We start from the raw sequence: 22,066 nt of genomic DNA, 5'->3' as shown, positions 1-22,066 counted from the left end.
AGCGCGGCAAAAAGCCAAACACTCAAACGTTGATCACACCATCAGTCACTACCTTGTCTCATCCTGACCCGATTATTTACAAGCCATTATAAAGCTGGAACAATGAATTTAGCAAACATACTAGTAATTATTTTTCAACCTGCATTGTGTTACCTCAGTCCAAGCACACGATACGCAGTGTCCAAAATATCTACAAAAATGTTGTTATACTGCTTTTAATTTCCTGATATTCTGTTTGAAAACGTCAGTTAAAGACATGCTACTTGTGTATTTCACAGTGGAAACATTTCCCATTTTACAAAATCTATCGAACATCTTGACGGTACAGCAAAACAAAAGGATTACAGCTTGATCATAAGTATATCGTTTCTGAAATATTTTGTGTCTATTATTATGAAACATTTTATTACAGTTGTTTGAAAATATTTTTAAAGCCCATCATAAATCAATGTTTTATCTTTTCATCTTTCCTGTTGTCATAACTAGGTAGATCTGGGATCGCGGTGTGTCTGGCGCGATGTTAGATCAGTATATATATAAGGTAATGTATTGCTCTTAGAAGGACGTTTTTTACAGGATTAATTGCGTTGGTAATATTTATATATTGATGTAATCTGCGTTAATCTCTAGATCATGACGCACATCATCAGTTATCCGCAATCTTCAACGTGCATGGGTGCACATAAGCAAGAGGATCATCTCATAACACATTTTATTGGTCTAGTGGGTGATACATCTATAGTTCTCACGACTCTTGGGGGGACATATTTTAACCGTGCTATACCTACTCACAATCATGGTTCAACATGGATGGATGGGTAAATCTTACGTCGCTTTTTGCAATATTTTATTCATTTTCATATCATTGCGTGGCAGCCTCATGTGAGAAAACAGAACAGTGTGTAGTATTCTTAGGCGTTGCCCATTTTAATCATACCCACAACGAAGAAAATCATGTGGATCACACAAACATGATATCCAGATGTATCGGGATTCGAACCCACGACCATAGGGTATACTGACAGCAAAGGGTGGCTACGATGCATTAGTCTTTTTTCTAACCTTGTCTCTCTCTTGTTGGATCAGTGCTTCATGTTCCCCAGTGTAGATAACACGACAAAAAGCGCGAAATTTATCAAAATGGTGAGAGTGAAGTTTTCAAACCTTGGCGTGACGGCTTAAAGTCACAGGAAAGGTGGAAGAGATAAATGTCACAGACGTTTACCGCTTTGGTGAAATCTACAAGCATGAGTTTGGTGTGTTATCAAAATAACTGTAAGAGTCAGTTGTATTACAACGGATACCCCCAAATCCATCACAGAGAGCTGTTTTCTTCGCTGGCTCGCACGCTCCCTCCCCCCCTCCCTCCCTCCCTCCCTCACTCACTCACTCAACTCACTCAACTCACTACTCACTCACTCACTCAGGCTCAGAATCTCAACAGCCAAACTAACCCGGCACTTGATGTATCTGAAACGTTTATAACTGCGGCATCACGCGTTACTAAATCATCGTTCGTGACTTCCTGTATCTGTAGTTATATTTGTCACCAAAGAACGAAATAAAACCCACATCGTCATTAAGGTGATGAACCGCAGGCGTGGGTGGAAAGTTGAGGACCGCCATAAGACGTTGTCAGTGAAATCTCACCCATATCGTCGAAAACATGGTTTTTATCAAACACAACAATACACATTAAATCTGTAAGCCTTTGTTTCCAGTGATAGGGTAAGTTCAGAGCCCTAGGTGATACATACATTTTAGGAGAATCTTCACCTTCCCTGTGTGTTCACTCAGGTCAGGTGAACGTCAAGAGCGGTGTTTAGGTCAAAGGTCAAGGAGCTTCCGGGCGCGTTTCGGTATCGAGATTAATACGCATAATGGTCATTTGTTCCTGGTCATTTTTTATAGATTAAAACCAGTCGCCAAATAGCGGTGTATACGGAACATGATAAAATACCTATCTCACCAAGACGACAACCCTTCTCCTGGTTGTATAATCCGCCACCAGTGACACAAACAACCAGGAATTTTCGTATCTCCACCTATTACACGGAAACCCAGTGCTGACGAGAAAATAATTACGTTACTATTTCTCTCGCGTCAACTGTGGATGTTGGGGAGCCCGTGAAGGGAATTTACGAAACCTGAAGTTTGATATAGTACGACGTAGCAGTGTATGTGTGGTTATGTGTGAAAGAGTGTGTATGCTAGTTTATCTCTGTAGTTGAAAGTCAATAAGCAATCTGGCGTCAAAGCAAATCAAACACCGTGAATGTCGGAATATACTTTCAGCTGCATACAAAATTGATGTTTATCGGACACTTTTTCAAAAGTTAGCAGGCAGTGGACTTCTTTTCCTTTTCCCAATCAAAAATTCAAGATATTATACAAATATTACTGGAGTTGTCAAGTGTATTATTCCATGGATGGTAGAACATGCTATATATAATCGAGGAATGTTTCAAAAGTAATATTTCTTATTGACACAGAATAGGACAGACACGCGGCATTTAAGAGTGAGTGAGTGAGTTAAGTTTTACGCCGCATTCAGCAATATTCCAGCTATATGGCGGCGGTCTGTAAAAATTCCAGTCTGGACCAGACAATCCAGTGATCAACAGCATGAGCATCGATCTGCGCAATTGAGAACCGATGACATGTGTCAACCAAGTCAGCGAGCCTGACCACCCGATCCCGTTAGTCACCTCTTACGACAAGCATAGTCGCCTTTTGTAGCAAGCATGGGTTGCTGAAGACCTATTCTACCCCGGATCTTCACGGGTCGCAGCATTTAAGATGTGGAGACGATTCACTAGATGGATAACTGTGTAACAATGTATTTTTCAGCCCAGTTGAAAAACTTGGTTGTTTGGGGTTTTTCATCACTTACACAAGGTTTGTGATTTGTAAGTCAAAATCAAAACACTTTTCAAAGCACCAGGTGTGTACTTTCTTTTTTATGTCAGTTTATTAAACTTAATTATCGAGAAAAATTGAATTGTAAAAGACAGAAAAACTGTTTTGAAAAGAAGCCCGCAATTTTGAATGATGCAATTTGAGATCAAGTGGTTCTTTTAAGGTTTTACTATGCACACTGGCGAGCTTCACAGCAATCGAATCTCGAGCGAACAAACCATTTCATGGCAACGCGAGCAATCGTACAGGCATAGTATGTATTCAACTCAAGTTATCTTAAAGAAACATGGATTGTTTTGATAGTACCATAGATAAGCTGTTGGCTGTTTGATATGGCAACACACGGCCTTCATATATTTAATATTGTTTAACGTCTTTTGATCAAGGTAACGCCAAGGATCCAAGCTGACAATAGCTAACACCCAATTTCCAATGAAGCCCTAGGATCCATGCATTATCTATACGAAGTATCTATATGTTTTTTCAACGATGAAGATGCAGATGGGAGCGAGTGAGCGACTGACTGTAAGGTGTCTGTCAACTATCGTCATAACACTGTCTGTGGCGATGAATCTGGAAGTATTTATAGGGAACCAACCTGGTACAAACTTATCAACTCAACAAAAAGGAGTAACAAAGAATATGATATCAGAAAAATCATATACCGGTAAAAATGATAACATCTTTATTGTACATGAGCCGTTGCAGCTTTTGCATAAAATATGGTCATATTTCACACATATAACTTTTGCGTTCTCTACAAAAACCGTAAGTATTTGGTTGTAAAACCCCAAGGTTCGGTCTGCTCTCTTAAAGCTTATTGCAATATTACCTGTCACCAGGAACAGTTAACATCAGATTGCATTCTGTGATAAGGGACCAGCATTGTGAAACACGTTTATATCGTGACAACCTCCGCATAAACGGAGTTTAAAAACCCCGATGGCAGGAAATGTGTCAACACTGAGCACAGAATTTCTGCCGGTCTGGATCGTGGACACAGGAGCGGAGGGGACGTCGTTCGTTTTCACTTCAGTTTCACTGTATAATTTCACTAAATAAGTTTGACATATATTTCATTATGACCTCCACCACATGAAAACTATGTATACCTACTTGATAATAACTAATATAATGACCTCCATTACATGAAAACTATGTATTCCGACTTGATAATAACTAATATAATGACCTCCATCACATGAAAACTATGTATACCTACTTGATAATAGCTAATATAATGACCTCCATCACATGAAAACTATGTATATCTACTTGATAATAACTAATATAATGACTTCCATCACATGAAAACTATGTACATGTATACCTACTTGATAATAACTAATATAATGACCTCCACATCATGAAAACTATGTATACCTACTTGATAATAGCTAATATAATGACCTCCATCACATGAAAACTATGTATATCTACTTGATAATAACTAATATAATGACCTCCATCACATGAAAACTATGTACATGTATACCTACTTGATAATAACTAATATAATGACCTCCACATCATGAAAACTATGTATACCTACTTGATAATAGCTAATATAATGACCTCGATCACATGAAAACTATGTATACCTACTTGATAATAGCTAATATAATGACCTCAATCACATGAAAACTATGTATACCTACTTGATAATAGCTAATATAATGACCTCCACCACATGAAAGCTATGTATACCTACTTGATAATAGCTAATATAATGACCTCCATCACATGAAAACTATGTATACCTACTTGATAATAGCTAATATAATGACCTCCATCACATGAAAACTATGTATACCTACTTGATAATAACTAATATAATGACCTCCATCACATGAAAACTATGTATACCTACTTGATAATAGCTAATATAATGACCTCCATCACATGAAAACTATGTATACCTACTTGATAATAGCTAATATAATGACCTCCATCACATGAAAACTATGTATACCTACTTGATAATAGCTAATATAATGACCTCCACCACATGAAAGCTATGTATACCTACTTGATAATAGCTAATATAATGACCTCCACCACATGAAAACTTTGTATACCTACTTGATAATAGCTAATATAATGACCTCCATCACATGAAAAAAATATGTATACCTACTTGATAATAGCTAATATAATGACCTCCACCACATGAAAACTATGTATACCTACTTGATAATAACTAATATAATGACCTCCATCACATGAAAACTATGTATACCTACTTGATAACAACTAATATAGTGACCTCCATCACATGGAAACTATGTATAACTACTTGATAATAGCTAATATAATGACCTCCATCACATGAAAACTATGTATACCTACTTGATAATAGCTAATATAATGACCTCCATCACATGAAAACTATGTATACCTACTTGATAATAGCTAATATAATGACCTCCACCACATGAAAACTATGTATACCTACTTGATAATAGCTAATATAATGACCTCCACATCATGAAAACTATGTATACCTACTTGATAATAGCTAATATAATGACCTCCACCACATGAAAACTATGTATACCTACTTGATAATAGCTAATATAATGACCTCCACCACATGAAAACTATGTATACCTACTTGATAATAGCTAATATAATGACCTCCATCACATGGAAACTATGTATACCTACTAGCTAATATAATGATCCTTTATAATAGCTAATATAATGACCTCCACAACATGAAAACTATGTATACCTACTTGATAATAGCTAATATAATGACCTCCACCACATGAAAACTATGTATACCTACTTGATAATAACTAATATAATGACACCAACACAACGTACAGTCATATTTTTTTTCTGCATTTCAATTGTTTCTAATAGGACTTTCAAAAATACGTTCTCATAACCCCTTCCCACAAATCATCATCGGATGGCTACATCTATGTGTTACTAAAACTGTATTTGCTCCACTAAACAAACAAGGGAATGAACGGGTATTTGACAATATGTGTGACAAATGAGGCCGCTTGGTAGCCATGTGGTTAAAGCGTTTGCTCGTTACCCGGAATACATGGGTTCGAATTCCACTTGAGTATGATGCGGTGTATACATTTTCGTAAATCTGTTATCGTCAATTCCAATGAGAACACGTCACAAAGGCCCAGATCCGGGTTAGAATTGGCCTCAGTGCCCCATGCTTGTCGTAAGAGGCGACTAACGGGATCGGGTGGTCAGGCTGACTTGGTTGATGCATGTCATTGTCATCTGCGTAGATCGATGTTCATTATGTCAATCACTGGATTGTCCGATCCATACTCGACAGGCATTCGTCACTGAGCTTAAATATTGCTGTGTCCAACGTTAAACAACGGACAAATAAGTCAGTCTAGTTGTTTCTCAAAACTTCTATCATACATAAATTAATTATCTATATGTACAAAACACATCGTTCTAACAACGAGCTATATCTCACCTCATCAGTGAGTTCATTAAGCCATACATTAGAGGAACGTCACAGCGTTGACCACCGCTGTTTGTCTGGTTACCTAACTGTAAGCCTGCCGCCAGGCGTCGACGTCAGATTTATGAGTTCACAGTGTGACAAGTTCGGCAATTGTGTCTCGTGGCAGTTTGACCTCTGACACGGCTTTAATTTGTCTCCAAGCTGTCTCCTGAGCTGAAACAATGGTTGTCTTTTAATGTTGACGTCAGAGACGGCGAGCTGTAACCATGTCCTGTCTGTACATTGTGTTTAGACATGACGTACTTGACGTGTAGCTGTGTAATATAGGTGATAGCCGACTCGTACGTCACATTAACATATATGTTAATGTACGGGGACAATAACAGGTCTGTGTGGAGATCAATGTAGACGAATTAATTATGATTATTAATAATACCCCTGACACAATCTAAATGATGCATCGCTGTATCATGTGAACTCGGGCGATGTTTTATAGGAACAGGAGTTTTGTTTGAAATAAACCTTGACTGATTTTTCTCAAACTTGTTTACAGAAACACGATCCGTTTTTCCGCCGACGGGAAGAAGAGATTTATAAAAAGCATTTATGTTTAAAAAAATAGAGTAGCGATTCTTTGTTAAATAAGAATTATATTTTCTGTAAAATATGTACCAGTGATTATTGCGAGTGAAACGACTAAGCATTGAATACCTTGGACGGTAGCCTAATGGTTAAAGCGTCCTCGCCGAAATGTCCGGATTCGAATCCTTGCATTGTTATGTACATATGTGGTGTCTCCATAATGTATGCTGCTACATCTAAAAAGTCACAGATAGTTCCGCTGAATCAGCACACTGTTTGGTTGTGGGTCATTACTTTTTTTCATATGTATGTATTCATTGAGTTGATCACTTTTTTAAACTAAACGCGCTACTCAATGTGTGGGAGAGGGGACTGGTTATAAAACCCGAGTTTCATACCATACCATACCATACCACACCACACCACACCACACCACACCACACCACACCACACCACACCACACCACACCACACCACACCACACCATATCATTCGATACGATACGATACCACACCACACCACACACCATACCATACCATACCATACCATATATCACATCATATCATATCATATCATATCATATCATATCATATCATATCATATCATATCATATCATATCATATCATATCATATCATATCATATCATAAGCATGCACAGGTAACTGAAATCCTAACACTTTTCTTGTGAAGATATTTCAGCACTCACAATCTCCACTCTGGCCCAGTTAACGGTTATTTATACACGCTGTTTGTATAGGTTATTGAGTGGGATATCGGAGGAGTGTCATGCACAGATCACACGACAAACTCTAAGCTATAAGCTGGAAAAAAATCTCGGGAGTGGCCATGAACAGTGAAATAATAAAGTTACTCAGTAACAACAGTTTGGGGTGACTGGGTGGGTACCTAAGCTTATTATAACGATCATATCCACAAACGTTCGCAAGCTTTAGATGGATATACTTGATGAAAACACGATGATTGATTATACAGCTAAGCATAAGGCCTTAAAATCTTTGATATTTCATATTACACTGAGTCGGTGAGGGATTCATCCTCAAACCGATTTTAGTAATACGACATGTCTTAGGCCAGTGTTAAAAAAGAAAACTAGACTGAACTCCCACTGCTATCGATTTGTGGAAGAGTTCTTTTCATAATTTCATAGACCGTAAAGCCTAATGTTCACCTTAAATCCTGAAAGTTTTTTGCTGTGTTTTTGTTTAATTTGATTAAAAATCGGGGTTTACCAACTTCGGGATTAAGGAATTATAGGTACGTGGTTGTTTCAATTTGTGTATCGTATTGTGAGATTAATACCTCATATACATCTTATATAGAGATGAATGTTATCAAGTATTTCGTATTGTATTGTCAGTACATGTAATGGGAAACGAGGATCATTATTATGTCGTAATGTGAAACGAGAATAATGATACATATCGTAATGTGAAGCGAGAATAATGATACATGTCGTAATGTGAGGCGAGATTCATGATACATGTCGTAATGTGAGGCGAGAATCATGGTACATGACATATGATACATGTCGATGGCGAGAATCATGATACATGTCGTAATGTGAGGCGAGAATCATGATACATATCATGTAATGTAATGTGAAGCGAAAATAATGATACATGTCGTAATGTGAGGCGAGATTCATGATACATGTCGTAATGTGAGGCGAGAATCATGGTACATGTCGTAATGTGAGGCGAGAATCATGATGCATGTCGTAATGTGAGGCGAGATTCATGATACATGTCGTAATGTGAAGCGAGAATAATGATACATGTGGTAATGTGAGGCGAGATTCATGATACATGTCGTAATTGTGAGGCGAGAATCATGATACATGTGGTAATGTGAGGCGAGATTCATGATACATGTCGTAATGTGAGGCGAGATTCATGATAAATGTGGTAATGTAATGTGAGGCGAGATTCATGATACATGAGTATGAGATTCATGATACGAGTGAAACGAGAATAATGATACATGTCGTAATGTGAGCGAGATTCATGATACATGTGGTAATGTGAGGCGAGATTCATGATACATGTGGTAATGTGATGATGGTAATGGCGAGATTCATGATACATGTGGTAATGTGAGGCGAGATTCATGATACATGTCGTAATGTGAGGCGAGAATCATGATACATGTGGTAATGTGAGGCGAGAATCATGATACATGTCGTAATGTGAGGCGAGATTCATGATACATGTCGTAATGTGAGGCGAGAATCATGATACATGTCGTAATGTGAGGCGAGATTCATGATACATGTCGTAATGTGAGGCGAGAATCATGATACATGTCGTAATGTGAGGCGAGAATCATGATACATGTCGTAATGTGAGGCGAGAATAATGATACATGTCGTAATGTGAGGCGAGATTCATGATACATGATACATGTCGTAATGTCGTAATGTGAGGCGAGAATAATGATACATGTCGTAATGTGAGGCGAGATTCATGATACATGTCGTAATGTGAGGCGAGATTCATGATACATGTCGTAATGTGAGGCGAGATTCATGATACATGTCGTAATGTGAGGCGAGATTCATGATACATGTGGTAATGTGAGGCGAGATTCATGATACATGTCGTAATGTGAGGCGAGATTCATGATACATGTGGTAATGTGAGGCGAGATTCATGATACATGTCGTAATGTGAGGCGAGATTCATGATACATGTGGTAATGTGAGGCGAGATTCATGGTACATGTCGTAATGTGAGGCGAGATTCATGATACATGTCGTAATGTGAGGCGAGAATCATGATACATGTCGTAATGTGAGGCGAGATTCATGATACATGTCGTAATGTGAGGCGAGATTCATGATACATGTGGTAATGTGAGGCGATATACATGATACATGTGGTAATGTGAGGCGAGATTCATGATACATGTCGTAATGTGAGAGGCGAGAATCATTGTACATGTCGTAATGTGAGGCGAGATTCATGATACATGTGGTAATGTGAGGCGAGATTCATGATACATGTCGTAATGTGAGGCGAGATTCATGATACATGTGGTAATGTGAGGCGAGATTCATGATACATGTCGTAATGTGAGGCGAGATTCATGATACATGTCGTAATGTGAGGCGAGATTCATGATACATCGTAATGTGAGGCGAGATTCATGATACATGTGGTAATGTGAGGCGAGATTCATGATACATGTGGTAATGTGAGGCGAGATTCATGATACATGTGGTAATGTGAGGCGAGATTCATGATACATGTGGTAATGTGAGGCGAGATTCATGATACATGTCGTAATGTGAGGCGAGATCATGATACATGTCGTAATGTGAGGCGAGATTCATGATATGTCGTAATGTGGTAATGTGAGGCGAGAATCAGGCAGATTACATATGTGGTAATGTCGTAATGTGAGGCGAGAATGTCATGATACATGTCGTAATGTGAGGCGAGATTCATGATACATGTGGTAATGTGAGGCGAGATTCATGATACATGTGGTAATGTGAGGCGAGATTAATGATACATATCGTAATGTGAGGCGAGATTCATGATACATGCCGTGATATGAAGCGAGTATCACCAAAATTGTCGTAATGCGAAGCGAGAATCATCACACATGTCGTGATTTGAAGCGAGAATCAACATAATGTACATATGATACATGTGGTAATGTGAGGTGATTCAAGATACATGTCATATGATACATGTCGTATACTGCTTTCATGATACATGTGGATGAACGAGGCGAGATTGTAGTAGTCGTAATGAAAAGCGATTACGATTCATTACATGCATGGACAGGCAATTGTCGTAATGCGAAGCGAGAATCATCACACATGCAAAGCGAAGCATACATATTGCTGACGAAATATGCCCTAACATCCCACCGGTATCCACGTACGTATAACATCATTACCACGGCATGTCGCTTGATAAATGCGATGCACGTACATGCATAACATCGAAGGCATGTCACTTGATAAGTCCTTATGCATGCTTATCTAACATCCCCACAGTATCCACGTACGTATAACATCATTACCACGGCATGTCACTTGATAAGCATGCTGTATGAGCCGAAAGTGCGATGTGGTACAAATCAGGCTTTATCGTTTCTCGAAGCTTTAATACGATCTTATTTCGAAAACAAATATTCTCATATACTGCCGTTTCTACAACTTGATAAAGTGAAATATTTCATCAGAATGTTTATCCGAAACAGGTGTCAATCGACCAATTGTTCCCATATGTTACTCTATCGGACAATATGGCGGCCACAAGAAGCCAGAGGACAGCGGTCAGTGCCATCTGGCTTTTCACGTGTGGGCTAAACGTGCAGTCTCTCATTATGTCAACAGGTAATGACGTCAGCCCTAATTACAACGTTACCAGGTTTCAGTGCTCTAGCTGGTATGTGTTTGTATCTATAGGCCGTTGTATGTCGTGCCACGCGGAAGTCACGACACTGGGGTACCTCTCTCTTGGCGTTATACACGAAATCTCTCACATATCGGCGTTATAGAAGAAACTCAACAGTTCGACTTACTCAAAAACGCAGTACGCGCCTTCAAACAAACTCGATAAACTTCGTACCTTGCTGAGTCGCTGTGAATGTCAGTGTGACATATAGGTTAGATTGAGTGCTTATGATACAACGAACACCTTTCGATACGTTCAGAAGGTAATAAGACAAATGATAGATCTTTTGTGACAAGTATTAACCAACATGTCAAGTATAATAAGGTTTTGTTGATGACTTGGAGCAGGTGTTGTGGTATAATTAGTCCTGACTTGCAATATGCCCTGACGCGATAGATCCTGCGTTTCACATGTAGAAGATACAGCTGAAAAACTGGAGAACTGTAGTAATGAATGAATGACACCGTTCTGACGTCCTCGTGACTTAGCGTCACTGATGACTGATCCTGAGAGTATTTTTTCCCATTGGAGGAATAAGAAATGAACAGAAAATGATAGGAGAAACTAAAATGTGTGTTTGTAGGTCGATGTGAGCGAATACACGTGTGTGTGTGTGCGTGTGTGTGTGTGTGTGTGTGTGTGTGCGTGCGTGTGTGTGTGTGTGTGTGTGTGTGTGTGCGTGTGCGCGCGTCTGTCTGTGTGTCAGGGAATAAGTTATGGAGCATCCGTCAAATTATGTGTGCGTGTGTAATGTATGTTGGTGAATGTGTATGGATATGTGGATGGGTGTGTATGTGTATGCATGTGTATGTGTGTGAGTGTGTCTGTGTGCCTATGTAAATGGTATTCATCTTGTGATCGAATTGTCCAGCCCAAATGCCCGCAGCGCTGAGCAGGACCAACATGGTGAGTGAGTGAGTGAGTTTAGTTTTACGCCGCAGCAATATTAAAGCTATATGGCGGCGGTCTGTAAATAATCGAGTCTGGACCAGACAATCCAGTGATCAACAGTATGAGCATCGATCTGCGCAATTGGGAACCGATGACATGTGTCAACCAAGTCAGCGAGCCTGACCACCCGATCCCGTTAGTCGCCTCTTACGACAAGCATAGTCGCCTTTTGTAGCAAGCGTGGGTTGCTGAAGACCTATTCTACCCCGGCTCTTCACGGGCCAGGACCAACATGGAGCCAGTCAACACAAAATGGCAATATTACACGATAAGGAACAATGAAAGACACTTTGGAATCGCAATGAACTTATACAATGTCTTTATGACGGAAGTTTATGCTACAAGCATGAACCCAGGTTCATCTTAGATTCAATGCATGAAATAGAAAACTGAATTATGACAATCTTACGTCTTTTAAGGCATTAGTTTTTCAAATTTAGTAAAATGATAGACTGTGGTTATAATGTTGTTTGGAGTCCTTCGCGCAGAACATGCAGAACAAAATATTCAAAAAGTAATATTGCTTTACAGCACACAAAATATCCAAATCTATTGTCGTATAGCCAATTCCATATTTTTCCTCTCTACAGCTTCCTGTTTCACTTAGGGGCGGTGGGATAGCCTAATGGTTAAAGCGTTGGCTCGTCACGCCGAAAACCCGGGTTCGAATCCCCACATGGGCACAATGTGTGAAGCCTATTTCTGGTGTCCCCCGCCGTGATGTTGCTGGAATATTGCTAAAAGCGGCGAAAAACCAAACTCAGTCAGTCAGTCAGTCCTGTTTCACTTAAAATGCAGTCGAAATGTATGGTTCCATTTCTGTGTACTGTAGTACACAGATTTCTGGAAGACAGTTAATGCCATTGTTGGCACCACAGACCAGTCCTGTTATGGTGTTAATACACCACGTTCACTTTCTAGTCTTGCCCTTGAAGAATACAAAGCGCTAAATCGCAGACATCTTCTTTTATCAACAAAAGTTTACGCATTGCCAAAGATCAACTTCATTAGTTCAAATAGCAAAGGGTATATAACATGACTACCAAACAGAAAACAGTGATGGCGTCATGCTCTTGTTTATGCGGGTGATTTTGAGCCAGGTATTCGATGCCCGTTCAATCAGGCCAAGTAAAACTGATATTCAACTGCAGAGTATTATACAAAATTATGGAGGAACAATATTTCAACCATAACATTGTTTAAGTCGAAGTCGAACATCACTCGAAACTGTTTTACCATTATAAATTAGCATTGTAGTGAAACTCTAAAGTACCGTGTAATATGATGGGGCATATTTGCATTGCTTCCCTGCAAAAACCTCTACTCATGAATAGTCGTAGAATTATCAATATAACATTGAAATAGGCTGCTCGTCAAACGTGAGAATTTTCTAAGCTCTTAATAACTTGCCGGTCACTCCAATTCCCACATGTTGGCAATACAAATAATATTGTTTATCTAAATAAGTAAACTCTAAATAGTGAACAACCGCCATTCTTTCGACTGATGACTCATACGCAAAACCAAAAGAATCTTCTCATGTTTCTATTATACATTCATCACTCTTGACTTGCCGATCAGACCTGCCTGTTACAGTCAATGTCCCCCTGTCCAGCTATCTAAACACACGTGTGTTATGGTCAATATGTACCTTACAGGTCAGTGAACGAATGTTAACAACGTAAAGCTTGTGTGTGGACACATCCGTCGCCTCATAGCCATGTTTGATCTCATTGAAATTCCCCGAACCGTGGTGCTGACCGCGGCTCCTGTTCTTTATATCGGATGCTCCCACCCCGAGCTTGTCCAGTCATGTATAGGGGGTGAAGTGTTGTGGCCATTACCCTTTGGTCACTCTTGTGTTATTTTCCCTGTCTTCGATTGATCATTGTGTTTAATTTCTTTGGCGTTAAACGGGTTTCATCCACCTACAAATATTCCCATAATTTCCGAACAAATTGCCATTTAAGAAGGAGGTGTATGTCATTTTGGATCCTATGGGAAAACATGGCGTAAAGGATGAACGCCATTTCACGACAAAGGATGTCGTAGAATATAATACACTCGTTTTGATAATGGAGCTACTTTATAGTACATTAGGGGTGTTTTGATAGAATTATTTTTAAGCACCATGTTCCCAGACTAGTCTGGGCATGTCGCAAACTAATAGTGTCTTCTAGTTCCAGAGCCCTGTATGATCTTAACTGGTCTGTTCCTTGTCCAAAACACTGTTATGTCTAAATGTGTGTCCCCAATTCACAATTTCTGTTTCCAACACCTATCAGAACATAATCCTAGTACTTTGTCGTATACTGATTATTTCACTCAGAACATTTTCTCAATAAGACATATTCATTTTATCCCAACAACTGCTCGAGAACTCTTTAACAGCCTGTTGTCCTTCAGTGCCTCGTATGCCTTTGTGTGTGCTAGGCTTATATTCGTAAAGAGATACCACTGTTTCCCAGTGTCTGAAGGCATGGCATCTTATTTATGCCAGTTCACAGTTACTGTATTACAAATTCTGTTACTCTGTGGCTTTATACAATATTGTAATTCTGTTCCCAGGTGCTTTGAATCAACATGGCATCCTTGTTACATTGTGCCTTGACACATGACAATTCTGTGCCTAAGTATCTTAACATAGCATGACATCTCTACTCGCTAGTTGTTTGATGTACCATTTCTATAACTTTGTGCCATGCCTAGGCATGATAGTTACTTGGTGTTAGTTAATGATACTTATGGTGCTTGGTGTTACGTAGTGCCATGCATCAACATGACTGCCCTGTTCCTTATCCTTTGACATAACTTGACAATTCTATTCCCTTGTGTGTTTCAGCACAATGATCATTCTGTTCCCCAGAGGCTTGACATCAGAATAAATCTGTTTCCCCGGTACATTGATCCAACATGACACATCTGTTTCTCAGTCCTTTGACTCTAAATGACAAATGTATTCATTAGTGCCTTACCATTAAATGAGCCGCCTCCGTGGTGTAGTGGTTAGAGCGTCCGCCCAGAGAGCGGAAGGTCGCGGGTTCGATACCAAAAGACGTTAAAATATGGTACTTGTTGGTCCCTGCCTGGCGCTCGGCATTAATGGGTACAACAAGGACTGGTCGGCTCGGAGTCAGTATAATGTGTCTGAGTGGGGTATTCATGTTTAACTGCGGCATGGCATCTCAGTGGGCTAGCACTATAAAACCAGCTTAAGTCTGGGCTAGTACAAGCAGCCGCACATACACATTCACACGCATGCACGTCGTCATATGAGCGAAATATTCTCAAGCACGACGTTAAACCCAATTTCACCTCACCTCAACATTAAATGACACATATGTTATTTTGTAGCTTAACATGGCCTGATATGTCCGTTACTTTGTGCATTCAGACAACATGGTATCCCTCTTCCCCAGTGAAATGACATAACACAGCATCGATTCCGTTTTTCACTGAACAATTCTATCACGCAGTACCTTGTCCCAACATGGCCAGCAACTGCATCACCGACACCTTCAACGCCGTCATCCCAAACCTTGGCTGCCTGGGGTGTCAGGGCGGATGTGTGGACGGGTACATGATGACCAACAACCCCCGACATCGCCGTGACACCAACGACACCAGCGGCCACTATACGTACAGGAACGTCCCCATTCACAACACCGTCGACGTGTAAGTCAGTTAAACATTTAATAACTTCTAAATGACATATGTGAAATTAAGGAATGTACACTTTGTATTGACAGATGGTTACCAACAAATTTGACATCATTCATTTACGAAATGAACTTGGATTCCTAATCTTTCAACACCCATATATAGAGCTTAAAGTGGCCACGCCGAAGACCCGTATTCGTACCGTACATAAATACAATGTATGACGCTCATATCAGTAGTTATAAGCACAGCCCAGTGCTACGAAACTAAAAATAATCACTCCTTTGACTGTTACTTAAGGATACTTTATGATGACCTGTAGAGCGAAATCATGGCTCGATGTATTGCATGCATTTATATTTCTGTTTCAAATTTCATTAAAAGTTTTCAACTTGTGTTATCCGTCGTGATGTTGCTGGAGCATTGCGTACACCAGTAGCTGGTTCATAACTAACCCCGAACATTCTGCTGCAGTGATATATCGGAAGTATTGCTGACATTGTTGTTCAACAACTTTCACTAACTAAGAAATTTTTCAATGATTTCCTATATCTGTAGTTATATTTGTCATCCAAAAGACGAACCGTGGATAATCGCACTCAGTCACTGTATCGCACTGCCTTATGTCTCTGCAGGATGGAGCCCCAGTGGGTCTGCGTGAAGGGCGACCATTGCCTTACAGGCTTCTTCCACACTCAGATGGGCCCGCAGTCTGCATGTGCTTGTGAGCGTAACTGATAACCGACAAGATTAACAAGTACCATCTGTATCGTTTCTTGATATATACTGAAAGGCAAAGAAATGTCGTAATATTGGAAATGACATTTAAGTATCAATGGAACATTTGAACCTATTTTTTTACAATAATACGCCACTGAAATGCAGTACCGACTTTCATCAGAGAAGATAACCCCTCTCCATTGTCCCCCACGATACGTTCCCGGCGGTGACGTTGGGTGAAATTATTGGTCTCCTGGCAGGACATCGACAAAACAGGTTCCTGGCTTGGAGACGTCGCCGAATGGTAGGTCACTGACTGGTCGCTGGTGGTTTCCTATGGTCACCCAAGCTGTTTCTCTGGCCCTTGCGAATAGGTCTTGCACGTGTTGATGGACGATATGACGGTCCTGGCGACGTGTTGTTACACAGGGTTGACCACTACGTGGACGGGCATCAGTGCTGCTGGTGGCGTTTTATCGCACTCTAAGACGTTCTATCGTTCGTACGCTGCAACTGAAGTCATTAGCAATGACTCGAGCATGTTGACCAGCGTGCAGACGTCCAATAGCTTGTTGTGGTTGATCTCTCGTTAACCTAGTCATAGCTGCTGTGTTCAGAAAACAAGTGAACGATTGCCATTCAAGCCGGCAATTTATGCCTGAATGCATTTATGATGCACGTGCATCTCGATTTCAATGTTGTGTTTGTGGGAACTTTTCCCTCTCCCAAAAACAAAAATATTTCTAACTTCAATCTCAAACAATACTTTATTGGGCAATGCAGGCTATACGACCACGATTCATGTTTCCTCAAACTTGACTTCTGGTGTATATTTAAAAAAATAGGTTCAAATACTCCACTGATACTCAAATGTCATTTCTAATATTACGACGTTTCCTCTGCCTTTCAGTATAGTTATATGTTATTAAGCCTTGCATGTAAATTGTCGGGAAAGAGAAAGCACACACTTGAAAATTGCATTTCAGATAAGAAACGTTAGATTTATCATTACATCCGTTGTTTCATTTTTTGGCACGATCAAACATGGTATTCAGTGTAGTATGATGTTCTTAAGCCTAGCGGGGCGGTTGGGTAGCCTAATGGTTTAAGCGTCGGTCGTCACGCTAAAGACACGGGTTCGATTCCTCTCATTGGTACAATAATTATGTGAAGCCCATTTCTGGTGTCCCCCACCGTGATATTGCTGGAATATTGCTAAAAGCGGCGTAAAACCAAACTCATTCACTCACTCACTCTTAAGCCTAGCATCTAAACTGCCAAGTGTGTCCGCTTGAAATTTGATTTAAGCAAAGAATAACAAACATTATGAAAATGTATATCTGGCGTTAACAGGAACCAAAACACTGCTAGTAACTGTGATAACCGCTTTAATACAATTCGTGTAAAACGAAGGTTGCTAAAGAACGTTATACAAGTATACGGCTATATCGATGTGTTCCTACAGGGTGTGGTGAAGGGTGCTCCTCCTGCTCCAGCTACAACAACTGTCAGTCGTGTTTCTGGGGGTACAACATGGTCCGACACACACTCCCCGGGGGTAAACAGACAGCAGTATGTAAGCCGTCGGGAGGTGAGTGAAGAGATTACGCCTTAATTACGACAAATCCTTCCCTACGGTAAATGTGGATCCATCTGATTGCCTTGGGGAATATTTTCGGAGACACCATCTTAATTGTGTGTGGAGGTACCATCCCTTCTGCAGGTATCTATTTGTTATGTGGAGAGGTACATCCGTCTGTAAACACACCTGTGGCACGTGGATAGGTATTTTTACCGTTTGCAGACCTTAATTTTGTATGTGAAGAGATACTTGTGAGTCTGTTTTTGGTATAAGACAGTATATGGAGAAATTTAGTCTCATCTGCAGAAGGCGTTTTGTGGAGAAATTTAGTCTCATCTACAGAAGGCGTTTTGTGGAGAAATTTAGTCTCATCTGCAGAAGGCGTTTTGTGGAAAAAACTAGTCTCATCTACAGAAGGCGTTTTGTGGAGAAATTTAGTCTCATCTACAGAAGGCGTTTTGTGGAGAAATTTAGTCTCATCTTCAGAAGGCGTTTTGTGGAGAAATTTAGTCTCATCTGCAGAAGGTGGTATATTGAGACGATCAGTCTTTTCTACAGAAGGTGGTATGTGCAGACATTCGTTCACATCTTCAGGAGGTTTTTGGAATAGATTTAGTTTCATCTGCAGATGATGGCATGTTGAGAAGTTCAGTGTCATTTGCAGAAGGTGGTATGTGCAGACGTTCGCTCTCATTTAGAGCACACTCTTCGTAAAGAGGTAAACGCCGGAACACTGTATCCTCTGGACGGAGTCTTGTATTTTGGGTCTGAGGCAAACAAATATACTATTTTCTGTTCAAACTAACAAGACGTATGTGGAATCAATAATGGAAGCTCGTCCAGGCCCCAGCCTACATTTCCCCCATGTTTCAGTGAAGTGCCCCAGCAAGAATACACACTGTTCCTACACCATGTATGTCCGGAGCTCAGTCGGCTGTCTGGGCTGTATGTCATGTGACGAGGGGTACCTCCCAACCTTCAACCACCTCTACTACCGCGCCACAACCGACCCCCACGGCACCTACACCTTCAACAACATCACCATCAAGAACAACAGGGACGTGTAAGTCAATGGGCATTCGACTTGAAACAACTATTATAAAAATACATACAGAATTAATATATTTACTGTTCATATATATAATCCAATTCATATAAATATACAAAGGAATTATTAACAATCGTATCCTCTATTGATATTCTGATGAATATATTTTGAGGGTTTTCAGACTTTTAATGGCATTTAGAAGTAGTGTCCATATTTTTGTACATAGAGGCGAAATACGTAATATTTGAAATTCAGAAAAAGGAACCAATTATAAATAACGACGTCTTTCGTTACTGTTCCATGCCAATTGACTACTCATTCAACTGTTTCCCTGTCTCTTTGCACCATAACAATTCATGTTCCAAATGTGACTAACCTTTCCATCTGTAGTATCTTAGACACGTATCAAAATGAGATCAATGTACACGCTAACCCCGTTTGACAATAAGCGTCTAAAGGGAGAACTTGACACCACGGAAATTATTGTTTAAATCTCCGGTCAAAGAATTGAATTCCAGATTCGCTCAGATAATAATGATCTTGGTTTGTCAATACCAAGCCTAGCGACTTAGTCACAACTAAATGGTTTAAATCTGAGACCTAGATCATGTGGATTTCCTGACTCGATAATAGGATGGAACTATGGCTGAGATACTGTATAAGACAGTGCTAAACCCACCTCACCCAAGTCGACATATCCAGCCAAGGCCGCATTTCACAAACCGGTCATAGCGTACGACTTTCGTATCTCCTATTCCTTAACATAGAGTTACCACAGCCGTAGCGCTAAGATCGTTATGTGAAGCAGGGCCTAGATATGGTCATAGCTACCAGATATAAGTGATTTAACCATGGTCGCCAACTGCCACGTGTCAAGTTTGTGCACTTGCTGTGTAACGCAGATAATATTCCCCTGCGCAATAGTGCAGTGGTATTGCGTCTGCCTATCACGCTGAAGGCCCGGGTTCGATCCCCGGTGGAGGCACCTAGGCTCGGGTCCCAAGGTCGGCACATTTTCGTAGTATCCTTGGACAAGATACTTAAATCCACAATGTCTCAGTTCACCCAGCTGTTAAATTGGTACCCGTGAGGACGTGCTGGCAATGTGAGTGATTAGTTCATTGCGCCTAACAGGCAGCATGGCTGTATGATCCCCATGGAGTTGAAAAGTATCGGATAGTACGATAGTGTCCTATGACCGAGGATAGTAATGCACGTAGCGCCGTGAGCAGGTAATGTGCCTGGACATGAACGCCATATACTATAACAATTACTATTACAGGTAATCTGCGCTATGTGAATACATACATAATTTCTTTTCCCTCAAGGAATGAGCCCCGCTTGGTGTGCGTCAAAGGACTGAATTGCCGTGATGGTTGGTTCAGGAAAGACACACAGAGATCGTCCTTCTGTGACTGTATGTGATTTATTCTCTTATTGTACAAATGATAAACAGACATACAAACTGGTGCGGTGCCAACTTACATTCAGTTGAGTCACTTCCAATAAAATTTATGTCACGAGCCATCGCTAGGCATATGCCCATGTTCCCTTGACCAGTCGATATGTTATGTTCACAAAATGAAATATATATCAAATATAGTTTAAAAATAACTAATCAACAAAAGATAGATATACTTGATTCAATCAATAATTTAATGCTTTCGGGAAACGAGAAATATATACATACCTTGGCTTATTTTTTATAAAAACAAATTACAGTTAGAATTTGGGGGTAAAAAGTAATTTCCCACATTTTATTTAAAGTTTTTCCTTAAAATCATTTCTTTAAATTATGAAGCAGTGACAGGAATAATAATTTCCCAAAATCTGAGCTGGAGTACGATCCCCTATAAACTACACACAATCTCTGCGGAGTTATTGCTACAGGGCTCTAGTGAGGGAACAAACCTACATTATATGTACATGTGACTGGCTGTGACCTCACCGGTGCGAGGTGACACAGTGTTTATCCTTAACACAGGTTACCTTGTGTTCGGGTGTTTAATCAAAAGTCCCTGAACCCTTTTAAATCCAGACTTGAGTGTTTGTATATCTTTGATAAAAAGCGTCAAAGTAGAACGTAATACGGGTAAATGTTAAATCAGGACAATTCATGCTTTCATTTCATTTAACACGAATCCTGTTTAGGATGTAAAACTTTTAAACCAGCATTGGGTGCACTCTTTACACCGTTTAATGTGTGCATAGATACGTGTACTTCCCAAGCTGTATCGGAAGGGGTTATCATGTATGTCACCTGGAAAATAATATATATTCATGCTGGATCACGACGTGATATGCAGCAGGCATACAAGCCAGTGTTTATCTGTTTCAGGGTGCGGGGAAGGATGTAGCCGGTGCACTGACAATACTTCCTGCTCTAAATGTGATCCGGGGTACACTTTAAGCCAGAATGGTACCGTGTGTACAGCGGGTAGTACATGAGACAGAATAAATAAACTTACTTCTGAAAACATCACCTCAATAGTGTGTTTTATTGTAATGGCATCAGCTAGCATTGTTAATTGTTACTACAATCCATGAGTTTAGAGTTGTCTCCCTTGTCGATGCTTTAGCCCTCGATACTACGTTATTATTATTGACGTAATATTGACTTTGAAGCTAGTTGACAATGCAGCTTACCATAATCAGTGTACGAAGGGAATTTCTTTCTTTTACGTCACTAACTGTAGACCCGTGAAGGTCCTGGTTAAAATTGAT

At 40.0% G+C, this 22,066-nt stretch overlaps 1 protein-coding gene across 1 annotated transcript; it reads left to right on the top strand.

Annotated features, from left to right (window-relative positions):
• The first annotated feature begins 11,216 nt into the window (after window positions 1-11,216).
• On the top strand, window positions 11,217-21,824 carry LOC124291653 (proprotein convertase subtilisin/kexin type 5-like). Its single transcript, XM_046728704.1, has 7 exons — window positions 11,217-11,320; window positions 15,809-16,007; window positions 16,628-16,716; window positions 18,178-18,303; window positions 19,168-19,357; window positions 20,671-20,759; window positions 21,681-21,824. Exons 1-7 carry the CDS (start codon window positions 11,230-11,232, stop codon window positions 21,788-21,790), a joined length of 894 nt encoding a protein of 297 aa, XP_046584660.1. The 5' UTR covers window positions 11,217-11,229; the 3' UTR covers window positions 21,791-21,824.
• The last annotated feature ends 242 nt before the right edge of the window (window positions 21,825-22,066 follow it).

Source organism: Haliotis rubra, unplaced genomic scaffold (genome assembly GCF_003918875.1).
Source record: "Haliotis rubra isolate DU_JTF1 unplaced genomic scaffold, ASM391887v1 Scf499, whole genome shotgun sequence".
Classification (NCBI taxonomy): Eukaryota; Metazoa; Mollusca; class Gastropoda; order Lepetellida; family Haliotidae; genus Haliotis; species Haliotis rubra.
Note: the sequence above shows the minus strand (reverse complement) of the source record. Positions and strands in the feature narration are given on the sequence as shown.

Excerpts from the sequence above, each read along its gene's own strand:
- LOC124291653 (XM_046728704.1), top strand. The coding sequence starts at position 11,230 with ATGGCGGCCACAAGAAGCCAGAGGACAGCGGTCAGTGCCATCTGGCTT. Across the intron at positions 18,304-19,167 it reads AGTATGTAAGCCGTCGGGAG|TGAAGTGCCCCAGCAAGAAT; the intron begins GTGAGTGAAGAG and ends CCCATGTTTCAG. Across the intron at positions 20,760-21,680 it reads GAGATCGTCCTTCTGTGACT|GGTGCGGGGAAGGATGTAGC; the intron begins GTATGTGATTTA and ends TATCTGTTTCAG.